This window comes from Hypanus sabinus, chromosome 29, assembly GCF_030144855.1.
Source record: "Hypanus sabinus isolate sHypSab1 chromosome 29, sHypSab1.hap1, whole genome shotgun sequence".
Taxonomy (NCBI): Eukaryota; Metazoa; Chordata; class Chondrichthyes; order Myliobatiformes; family Dasyatidae; genus Hypanus; species Hypanus sabinus.
The window spans coordinates 24,292,072-24,304,149 of record NC_082734.1 but is presented as its reverse complement, the minus strand read 5'-3'; the positions used below and the strand labels follow the sequence as shown (position 1 = coordinate 24,304,149).

General features: G+C 47.1%; 1 protein-coding gene across 1 annotated transcript in view; it reads left to right on the top strand.

The window, feature by feature from the left end:
- shank1 (SH3 and multiple ankyrin repeat domains 1) overlaps positions 1–12,078 on the top strand; it is a 320,292-nt gene that overhangs the window by 293,301 nt on the left and 14,913 nt on the right. Inside the window, exons 18-19 of the mRNA XM_059953249.1 lie at positions 5,396–5,419; positions 8,496–8,549. Of these exons, the coding sequence (XP_059809232.1) occupies positions 5,396–5,419; positions 8,496–8,549 (78 nt within the window). The remainder of the gene's footprint in view (positions 1–5,395; positions 5,420–8,495; positions 8,550–12,078) is intronic.

Sequence of the window (12,078 nt, the reverse complement as noted above, 5' to 3'; positions counted from 1 at the left end):
TGTGTGTGTGTGTGAGAGAGAGTGTGAGTGGTTGTGTGAGAGAGAGTGTGTGTGTGTGAGAGAGTGTGTAGTGTGTGAGTGTGTGTGTGAGAGAGAGTGTGTGTGTGTGTGAGTGTGTGTGTGTGTGAGAGTGTGTTGGTGAGAGTGAGTGTGTGTGTGTGAGAGTGTGTGTGTGTGAGAGAGTGTGTGTGAGAGAGAGTGTGTGTGTGTGAGTGGTGTGTGAGAGAGAGAGTGTGTGTGTGTGAGAGAGAGTGTGTGTGTAGGTGTGAGAGAGAGGGTGTGTGTGTGTGAGAGTGTGTGTGTGTGTGAGAGATGAGAGAGTGTGTGTGTGTGAGAGAGAGAGTGTGTGAGAGTGATGTGTGTGTGGAGAGAGAGTGAGTGTGAGAGGTGTGTGCTGCTGTGTGTTGCTGTTGTTTGTTCTGCTGAGCATTGTAAGCTGGAGTCGCATGGTGGCACCTGCGGGTGTCTCCATATCATTGGTTAATTAATGAAACTTACACATTTCACTGTATGTTTGAAATATATAAAAATAAATCTGAATCTATCACTCCCCTCACCGTGGAGTTATGAGGCTGCTGCGAGTATGGTGGGATGCCCATGCTGCCACAGGAAAGTATTAGACTGGATTAGCACTCTTTGGTAGGAGGCAAAGAGTGGCAATAAAGGGAGCCTATTCTGGTTGTCTCCTGGGGTCTGTGCTGGGACTACTTCTTTTGTGTTGTGTGTTAATCATTTGGACGATGGAATCTGGCCAAGTTTGTGGATGATAAGTGGAGGGCAAGAAGTGTTGAGGGAGCAGAGAAACTGCAGAAGGACTTGGACAGATTAGGAAAATAGGCAAGAAGTGACAGATGGAATGCAGTGCGGCAAGTGTATGGTCATTCATTTTGATAGAAGGAATAAGGGTGTTTCTAAACGGGGAGCAAATTCAGAAATCAGAGGTGCAAAGGGACTTAGGAGTTCTCATGCAGAATTCCCTAAAGGATAACCTGCAGTGGTAAGGAAGGCAAATGCAATGTTAGCATTCATTTAGAGAGGACTAATATGTAAAATCAAGGAAATAATGCTGAGGCTTTATAAGGCATCAGTCAAACCACACGGGGTATTTTCTGCAATTTAGGAAAGGATGTGCTGGCATTGGAGAGGTTCCTGAAGAGGTTCACAAGAATGATATCAGGAGTGAAAGGGTTAAAGGGATGTGATTGATGTTGAGGCTCTATAAGACACTGGTAAGACCTGACTTGGAATACTGTGTGCAGTTTTCGGCTCCTTATTTAAGTAAGGATGTGCTGACGTTGGAGAGGGTTCAGAGAAGATTCACTAGAATGATTCTGGGAATGAGAGGGTTAACATATGGAGAACGTTTGACCGGTCTTGGACTGTACTCCTTGGAGTTTAGAAGAACGAGGGGGGGACCTCATAGAAACATTTCGAATGTTGAAAGGCATGGACTGAGTGGATATGGCAAAGTTGTTTCCATGGTGGGGGAGTCTAGTATGAGAGGACATGACTTGAGGATTGCAGGGCACCCATTCAGAACAGAGATGCAAAAATTTTTTTTAGCCAGAGAGCGGTGCATATATGGAATTTGTTGCCACGGGCAGCAGTGGAGGTCAAGTCATTGGGTGTATTTAAGGCAGAGATTGATAGGTATCTGAGTAGTCAGGGCATCAAGTGATTGGTGAGAAGGTGGGGGAATGGGACTAAAGGGGAGATTGGATCAGCTCATGATTAAATGGCAGAGCAGACTCGATGGGCTGAATGGCTGACTTCTGTTCCTTTGTCTTAAGGTCTTATGGCTAACATACGAAAGGGGTTTGATAGCTTTTAGAACAAGGTGGGGAGAAGAGAGTATCTCCTGGTGGGTAGGGTCTTTGATTATGTTGGCAGCAAAAAGTGTAGACAGTCCATGGGATAGGAGGCTGGTTTCTGTGATGGACTGAGCTGTGTCCACAACTCTCTGCGGTTCCCTGTGGCCATGGGCAGTGCAGTTGCCATTTCAAGCCCTGATGCATCATTGAAGCACTCAGCAGGTCAGGCAGCATCAGTGGAGGTGGGAGGTGTAAATATTTCCGGAAAAATAGTTCTCAATGGGTCCAACACATCTGGTTGTCTTGGATGGACTATGAGAGGAAATGTTGCAAAGGAAGGTCGGAGATTAATGAGTTACTTTTTTCCCCCTCCCTCTCGTTGAACCACTTTAGTGGCCACTGCAATTTGTAGCTTTCTTTTGTGGTGGGACTAAATTCCAAAATGGCCAGTGCAGTTTGCTTGAGATGCACTCTTACTCTGGGGTTGGATGGCTCTGGGCTCAGATCTCCTGAGGACACTCGAGCGTCATCCATGTTCCAGTGATGGACTGTATTGATGCATTGTCTGAGGTGACGTCCTTTGAAAGGGAGATTAAATTGAGGTCTTTCTTCTTCTCTCCACCCTCACCCTCACGTTTCCCCTCCTCCTCACCTTCCCCCGCCTCACCTCGCCTTTGCCCTCTCCCCCACTCTCACCCTCTCTTCCTCTCCCTCTCAATTCGCAAACACCTTTTTTCTCCTCACTCCTTCCCTGCTCCTCTCTCCTGCCATCTCTTTGTACTCTCTCCTCTCTGTATCTCTTTGTGTACATTTCTAGACTTATCCCTCTGATTTTCTCTCCCTGTCTCTCCAGCCCTATTTACCCTCTCCCTATCCCCTCCTCCTCCCTCTCTCTCTCTCTCTCTCTCTCTCTCTCTCTCTCTCTCTCTCTCTCTCTCTCTCACTCTCTCTCTCACTCTCTCACTCTCTCACTCTCTCACTATCTTCCTATCTATCTATTTATCAAGATAAGGTTACCAGAAAACAAAGTAGTAACTGTAGGTGATTTTAACTTTCCACTTATTGACTGGGGCCCCCTACTCTAAAAGGACTAAATGGGATGGAGTTGTCAAATCCATTCAGGAAAGTTCCTATTCAACACATAGAGATCCTAACTAGAGAGAGTGGGATTCTGGATCTCCTGTTAGTTGAATGAGACAGGGGAGGTGACAGAAGTGTGTGAAAGGGAACACTTTGGATCATAATTCCATTAGTGTCAAGATAATTTTGGAGAAAGCTAAGACAGGTTCACGGGCTGAGAATCTGAAGGACAATTTTGATAGCATCAGAAACGATCTGGCAAGTGTCGATTGGGATGGGTTGCTTTCTGGTTTGGTAAGTGGGATGTCTTCAAAAGTTGAATATTGAGGGTGCGGAGTTTGTATGTTCCTGTCAGAATGAAAAGCAAAGACTAACAGGTTTAAGGAACCTTGGTTTTGGGGGATGTTGAGGCCCAGGAGGAAGAAGAAGAAGAAGGCAGATATTACGTATAGGCAACAAGGAACAATTGAGGTACTTGAGGAGTACAAGAAATGCAAGAGAACACTTAAAAGGTAAATCAGGAGGGTTAAAGGAAGGCATGAGGTTGTTCTGCAGGCAAGGTTAAAGAGGAATCTCATGGGCTTCTACCAATACAGTATCCACGGATTCCGCAATCTGCAGATTCAACCAACCACAGATCGAAAATATTCGAAAAAAAATTACAGCAAGTTCCCAAAAGCAAAAATTGAATTTGCCATGTGCCGAGCACTACACTGAGTCCACGTGAATGAAGTGATGTGTAGGCATACCCTGCTGTAGCCTCCCGCCATTTCACAGATCCTCAGTCTCTCTCCAGCACTCGTCGTTTGAGCATTGTTCTCGTTCGTTCGCTACTTGTGAGCGAGAGAAAGGAGCTTAAGGCTAGTTAGATGGCTGGCTAGCTATGTAAAGCGCTACAGTCTCAAGAACTTAAAGATCACGGAAGAATCGGCATTGGCTGATGCCGAGGCAGCATCGGTGTTCCCAGAAGAGCTACGATGGCTGCGTCTGTACAAAACATGTACAAACTTTTTTTCTTGTCATTATTCCCTAAACAATACAGTATAACAACTATTTTACATAGCATTTACATTGTATTGGGTATTATAAGTAATCTAGAGGTGATTTAAAGTATACGGGAGGATGTGCTTAGGTAAAATGCAAATACTATCCCATTTTGTATAAGGGGCTTGCATACCCGCGGGTTTTGGTATCCGTGGGGGGGGGGGGGTTCCCGGAACCAATCCCCCGTGGATACCGAGAGATGACTGCATTTTAAGAATAGAAAGATAGCAATAGACAAAATTGGTCCACTTCATCACTGTGATCATCTACACATGAAGCCGAAAGAGATGGGGAGATTTTAAAAGGAAATTTTGCATCTTACTCAGGGGATGGGCACAGAGTCCATAGAACTGAGGCAAAACAGCAGTGAGGTCACGGACAGTATACGGATTACAGAAGAGGAGGGGGCTTGCTGTCTTCAGGTCCTGGCAAGGTATCCCCTCAGAAGGCTAGGGCAGAAGTTGCAGGGATCCTGGTAGAGGTTTTTAAAACATCCTGAAACATGGGTAAGGTACCAGGGGAGGATGGCAAATCTTGTTCTGCTGTTCAAGAAAAGTTCTAAGAGTAAGCTGGAAAATTATAGGCCGGTGAGCCTAACCTCAGTAGTGGGTAAATTTTTTAAAGATATTCTAAGGGACAGGATATATATGGCATTGTGTGTGGTAGGTCATGTCTAACCAATCTTATGGAGTTTCTTGAGGATGTGACCAGGAAAGCTGATGAAGGCAGGTCAGTGGATGTTGCCTACATGGACCTTAGCAAGGCCTCTGACAAGGTCCCGCATGGGAGACTGGTCAAGAAGGTTCAGTCGCTTGACATTCAAGATGAGATAGTAATTAGGATTCAACAACAGTTTCATGGGAGAAGTCAGAGAGTGGTAGTAGATGGTTGCCTCTCTGACTGGAAGCCAGTGACTAGGGGTGTGCAGCAGGGGCTGGTGCTGTATCCATTCTTGTTTGTCGTACCTGGATGATAATGTGGACTCAATGGCCCGATTCTGCTCCTATGTTTTGTAGTTTTGCACTCAATGGCTCTGTAAAAGTTGAAGAACTTATTCTTAGAGATTAAATTTTCAGCCAAAGCTTGCCCGAGTGCTGTGATTATTCACACTTAAATTGGTAAGTTGTCATTGCGTAACGAGAGAGAGTGAAAATCTTGCGTTGCATTCCATCCATGCAGATCAATTCATTACAACAGTGTATAAGGTAGTAGAAGGCGAAACAATAACAGAGTAGAAGATGAAGCATTACAGCCACAGGGGAAGAGCAGTGCAGGCAGACACGAAGGTGCAAGATCATGAGTTAAATTGTGAGGTTAGAAGTTCATATTATTGCACGAAGGACCTGTTTAGTAATCTTTTAGTAATCTCCGATGGGAGGGGGAGAAAAGGGAATGTCCGGGATGGATGGGGTCACTTATCTTCTAAACGGACTGAAATGGCTTTTTCTTTCCTCACATAGCATCTCCGTGGAACAGGAAGAGTGGTGAGTGACAGATAGGTCACGTGGGCATCATTTTTCTTTTTAGCAAACCCTCAGTCCAGAGCATCTCCAGTCTCCATTAACTCATTGTCCCTGATTCCTCCCTCATTAACATCAGGAAACGTCTCCGAGCTGACAGGTGAAAAGGGGGCGGCTCAAACTGGAGGTGATCCAAGATCCCGATTCTCACCTTCCCTCTCTCCATGCCCTGCAACGAGGCCAGCCATATTCCGGGAGTCTCGGAGCTGCTGATTGGGTGTGGAATTGGGAAGGGATTGTAAGGGGAAGAGTGAGAGGTGTGGGTGTGAGGAAGTCAGCCAGTGGCTCTTTTTGTTGTTCGAAACTTCCTGATGTTAATGGAGCCCCTTAGAATCATAGAGAGAAACAGGCCCTTTGGCCCATTGAGTCCGTGCTGTCCATCAACCACACATTTACACTGATCCCATTTTATACTCTCCATAATTCTCATTTACCCTCTCCCTCCGCCCAGATTATACCCCTCACCCATACACTGGGGGACAATTTGCAGTGGCCAGTTAACCCACTGATCTGCACGTTCTTGGGATATAGGAGGAAACCTGAGCACCTGGAGGAAATCTACAGGCAGAAACATGCAAACGCCACACAGACGGGAGGTCGGGATCAATCCCAATCTCTGGCACCGTGAGACAGCGGCTCAGCTAACTGTGCTATTCTTATTAAACCGCACAGAAATCCATATCAGCACTACCCTGGAAACAGCTCCCCCATCTTCGATGCCCACAGAGAGTTCTGGGGTGAGGTATGAGGCACTCAGGACCCATCTACTCTGGACTTCCGGGGCTGAGAACAGATGGACTGAATCCTGGGGCGGAGAATGAACCCAGCTTTCTGCTCCCTACACTCGCAGATACCCCTCGTATCCTGAGATTGTAAAGGGAGACGGTGGGATTGGGTATGTTGAGCCCTTGTGGTGTCTGTCCAGGGAACAGTTGTCCATCGCTGGGGAGTCCGTAGGGTCCAGTATCAGTAGGGTGATGGTTAGCTTCTCACCTCCCCCATTCTTGCCTCATCCCTGCCGAGGAACTCCGGCATGCCTTCCAAAGATGACATTTCCCGCTTCCAAATCCAGGTGGTCGGTGTTTGGAAATCACAAACTTAATCAAAGTTGAAGTGGAGTTTATTGACATCTGCACAAGTCCATGTGTGCACAGATGCAATGAAAAGCTGACTTGCAGTGGAATCGCAGACACAGAGCGTCAGATACACAAAAAACATAATTTATATCAAATTATACATTTTTTTGTAACGTGTTTGTAAAATTTGGTATAAATTATATAAAAGAGAACATAATTGGAACAAAATAAGTTCATTGTTGTGCAAAGTGTTCTCACAGCCTGAGATCGTGATTAGAGTTGTACTGGTATGTTCAAATGGTTGAAGAGAAAGAGCTGTTCTTGAACATGGTGATGTGAAACTTCAGGCTTTTGTGCCCAGAAAATACTCTGCAGATGCTGGGGTCAAAGCAACACGCACAGCACGCTGGAGGAACTCAGCAGGTCGGGCAGCATCCGTGGAAACGAACAGTCAACGTTTCGGGCCGAGACCCTTTGTCAGGACTGAAGAGGGAGGGGGCAGGGGCCCCATAAAGAAGGTGTGGGGAGAGGGTGGGAAGGAGAAGGCTGGCAGGTGCCAGGTGAAAAACCAATCAGAGGAAAGATCAAGGGGTGGGGGAGGGGAAGCAGGGAGGGGATAGGCAGGAGAGGTGAAGAAGGAATGTAAGGGGAAAGCACTATGGATAGTAGAAGAAGGCAGAATCATGAGGGAGGTGATAGGCAGCTGGAAGAGGAGGCAGAGTGAAAGTGGGATGGGGGAAGGGAGAGGGAGAGAATTACCGGAAGTTGGAGAATTTGATGTTCATACCAAGGGGCTGGAGACTACCCAGACGGTCTATGAGATGTTGCTCCTCCAACCTGAGTTTGGCCTCATCATGGCAGTAGAGGAAGCCATGTATGGACATATCCGAAGCAGAGTTGAAGTGGGTGGCAACTGGGAGATTCTGTCTGTTGTGGCGGACAGAGTGTAGGTGCTTGACGAAGCGATCCCCCAATCTGCGTCGGGTCTCGCCGATGTAGAGGAGGCTGCACCAGGAGCACTGGATGCAATAGACGACCCCAACAGACTCACAGGTGAAGTGTAGCCTCACCTGGAAGGACTGTTCGGGGCCCTGAAGGGAGGAGGGGTAGGGACAGGTGCAGCACTTACGCTTGCAGGGAAAAGTGCCAGGTGGAAGATCTGTGGGGAGGGACGTGTGGACAGGCAGTCGCAGAGGGAACGACCCCTGTGAAAAGCAGACAGAGGTAGAGAGAGAAAGGTGTGCTTAGTGGTGGGGTCCTGTTGAAGATGGCGGAAGTTGCAGAGGAAAATGTGCTGGATCCGGGGGCTGGCGGGGTGGTAGGTGAGGACAAGGGGAACTTGGTCCCTGCTGCGTTGATGGGAGGATGGGGTGAGGCTTTTGTACATCCTGCCCGATCCATACCGCCCTCGGAGAGCTGGGAAGAGGAGGGTCGTCATGTTCAAGGTGGTCCTCACTGGCCTGCTGAAGGAGTGCAGGTTGGTGAGGGACTCCTTCCCTCCCTGAAAACACCAGAGACAGCAGACACTGGGATCTGGAGCATCACCCAATCTGCTGGAACTCGGCAGGTCGAGCGGCATCTGTGGGGGTGGTGTGGTGGGGAGGAGTGGAAGATGCTGACATCTCAGTAGCTTCTCCGGCATATAGTCTGTCAGCAATATGTGTTCGACAGACACATCTTGGTGATCGATAATAAAGGGCAGAAATGGGTTAATTAGGGGGAAAGTTGCAATGGATTAGTTCCCTCACTCCCCTTTTACCTCTTGCTCTTTTCTCCCTTCCCCTCTCCCTCCATCTTTCCCTAACACTCTCCCTCCTCTCCCTTCTCCCTCCCCTTCTTCCAATCTACTTCTCCCTCCACTTCACCTCTACACTCTCCAACCCCCTCTCGGGGGGAGGAGGGGAGACACTGCCCGGGTCAATCACATGTGACCTCTAACCTGTTAACCCCTTTGTGTCTTTCAGATTATGAACCTTCACAGGCGACAGAGAAGAGGAAGGTTTACCAGATGGCACTAAGTAAATAGAGCAACTTCCCCCACCCGCCACCTAGCTCCCCACCCACTGCCCAACTCCCCCCACCCCATCCTCCCAACTTCCCCAACCTGACCCCACTAACTCCCCCACCCCCGTCCAACTCCCCTCCCCCATCCAATTCCCACACCCTCCAGACCAACTACCCCCACCCTACTGTCCAAATCCTACACCCCAACAAACTTCCCACCCCTCCTGTCCAACTCCCCCACCCTACCGTCCAACTCTCCCAGTTCAACCTCCAACCTCACAACCCCCTGTCTGACTACCCCCCTCCTCCGCGCCCCCACCCCCCGGTACAACTTCCCCTGGCCCTGTCCAGTTTCCAAACACACCAGATCAAACGAGTTCACTTGGCATTGCTGGGCTGGGCCCATTCCTCACTATATTTCACCTGTTGTGCATTTGAAGACCTGGGGCAGCTCCCAAAACCAGCCACCGGGAGAGGTGATCGGAAGCGAGGCAGCGAGCGGCCAGATGGGGGAGGGGAGCAGACAGAGGAATGGGAAATGGGTGATGGGGAAGGTTAGAGGGAATATTTGAGGAGGATTGAGAGGGATAAAGAAAAGTTTGGAAGAGGGTGGAGGAGGAAAGGACTGAAGGTTGAGGAGGGATGAAAAGGAAGGTGCAGAGGGAAAGGAGGGTAGGAGGAATGGAGTGAAGGTTAGTGGGGAGGGAGGGTATATAATGGTAGGTGAGTGGAGGGTAAAGAGAGAGTTCAGGGACGATGATGGGACATCTCCCCACCACTTGGATGAACTTCACGCTTTACAATGATCACGTTTGTTTGGATTAATCACCTTGGGGAGCCTTAACTCCCATCATTTCTCCTGGGGCTGTGGTTGGAGAGTAAGGGGGGGGGGGGGGGGTGAGGGTGGGTGGGACCATAAGACATAGGAACTGAATTAGGCCATCCGGCCCTCTCTGCCATTCCATCATGGCTGACGTATTATCCCTCTCAACCCCATTCTCCTGTCTTTTCTATAACCTCTGATGCCCTTACTAATCAAGAACTTACCAACCTCCACTTCCAACGTACTCAATGACTCGGCCTCTGTAGCCGTCTGTGGCAAGGAATTCCACAGACTACCACCCTCTGGCTAAAGAAATTCAACTTCCTCTCTGTTCTCAACAGATGTACATATATTCCGAGGCCGTGTCCTCTGATTTTAAGATTGCCCCACTACAGGAAATGTCCTTTACATCCATTCTTCTTAGGCCTTTCAGTCCTCCCTCATTCTTCTGAGCTCCAGTGAATTCAGCCCCTTAGCTGTCATCGCTCCTCATTTAACCCTTTCGTTCCTGGAATCATTCTTGTGAACCTCTTCTGAGCCCTCTCCAATGCCAGCACACCTTTTACTAGATAAGGGGCCCAAAACTGCTCTCAGTACTCCAAGTGCTATCTGACCAATGCTTTATAAAGCATTATGTCCTTGCTCTTAAATTCTAATCTCTGAAAATGAATGCTAACATTGCATTTATCTTCCTTACCACTGACGCAATTGTAAGTTAACCTTTAGGGAATCTTGTCCAAAGACTCCCAAATCTCTTTGCACCTCTGATTTTTGAATTTTCTCACCGTTTAGAAAATAGTCTACACCTTTATTTCTTCGGCTGAAGTACTTGAGCAAACACTTCCCTACCCTATATTCCATATGCCATTTCTTTGCCATTCTCCCAATCTGTCCAAGTGCTCCTGCAGACTCCCTGCTCCCTCAACGCCACCAGCCCGTCCAGCTATCGTCATGTCGTCTGCAAACTCAGCCATAAAGCCGTCAATACCGTCATCCAAATCGTTAACATAAAGCGTGAAAAGAAGGGGTTCCAACAGCAACCCCCACGAACACCAGTAAACACTGGCTTCCGACCAAAACAGGCCCCTTTTATTCTGAATCTTTGCCTTCGACCAGTGAGCCAATCTTGTATCCGTGCAAGTGTCTTTCCTGTAACATAATGAGCTCTTTTTAAGCAGCCTCATGTGTGGCACTTCATCAAAGGCCTTCTGAAAATCTAGGCAAACAAAGGACTCACTCTTCTTTATCTATCCTGCCTGTTATTTCCTTAAATAATTCCAACAGATTTGTCAGACTAGATTTCCCATTAAAGAAACCATGCTGACTTTGGCCTATTTTATCATGCACCAAGTACCCCATAACCTCATCCTGAATTTTCCCAACCACTGAGGTCAGGCTAACTGGCCTGTAATTTCCTTTCTTATGTCTCACTCCTTTCTTAAGGAGTAGACTGACATTTACAATTTTCTAGTAATTTTTGAAAGATCATTACTAATGTCTCTACAATTGCTTTAGCTAACACTTTCAGAACCCTGGGGTGTAGTCCATCTGGTCCGGGTGACTTACCTACTTTCAGACTTTTCAGCCTCCCAAGCACCTTCTCCATAGTAATAGTAACTACACTCACTTCTGCCCCGACACTCTTGAATTTCTGGCATACTGCTAGTGTCTTTCATAGTGAAGACTGAAGCAAAATGCTTAAGTTCATCCACCATTTCTGTCCCCCATTACAACCTCTCTAGCGTTATTTTCCAGCAGTCCAATATGCATGTTGGCTATTCTTTTACACTTTATGTACCTGAAAAGTCTTTTGGTATCCTCATCTATATTATTGCTAGCTCATCTTCATATTTCTTCTTTTAGCCTCCTATTGTTAGTCAGTTTTTAAAAGCTTAACAATCCTCTAACTTCCCGCTAATATCTGCTCTAATATATGACCTCCCTTTCCCTTGTCAGTCATGGTTGCTCATCCTCACTTTAGAATACTCTTCATCTTTGGGATATTTCTAACCTTTGCCTTCTGAGTTGCCCCCATAATCTACAGAAATTACTATTCTCCCATCATCTCTGTTAGTGTCCCCTTCCAATCAACTTTGTCCAGCTCGTCTCTCATGCCTCTGTAATTCCCGTTACTGCATTGTAATACTGACACATCTGTCTTTACCTTCTCCCTCCCAAACTGCAGCGTGAATTCTATCATATTATGATCACTACTTCCTTAAGGGTTCTTTTATCTTAAGCTCCCTAATCAAATCTGGGTCATTGTACAATACGCAATCCGGATTGCCTTTAAACTAGTGGTCGCTCGTGTCTGATGTTTGTCTGTCTGTCTCAACCACAAGCTGCTCTAAGAAGCCATCTCGTGGGTATTGTATATATTTCCTCTTTTTGGGATCCAACACCAACCTGATTTTCATAACCTACCTGTGTATTGAAATCTCCCATTTGCATCGTAGCATTGCCCTGTCTACATGCTTTTCCTATCTCCCGTTGTAATTTATATCGCACATCCTGGCTATGCCTCGGATGATTGCGTATAACTCCCTTCAGGATGTTTTCACCCTTGCTTATCTCTAACTCCACCCACAAGCATTCTGCATCTTCCTATCCTATCATCTCTTTTTAAGGAATTGATTTCATTTTTTTTTACCAACAGAGCCAAACTACTCCCTCTGCTTACCTGCCTTCCGATGCATTGTGTATCCTTCAATGTTAAGCTC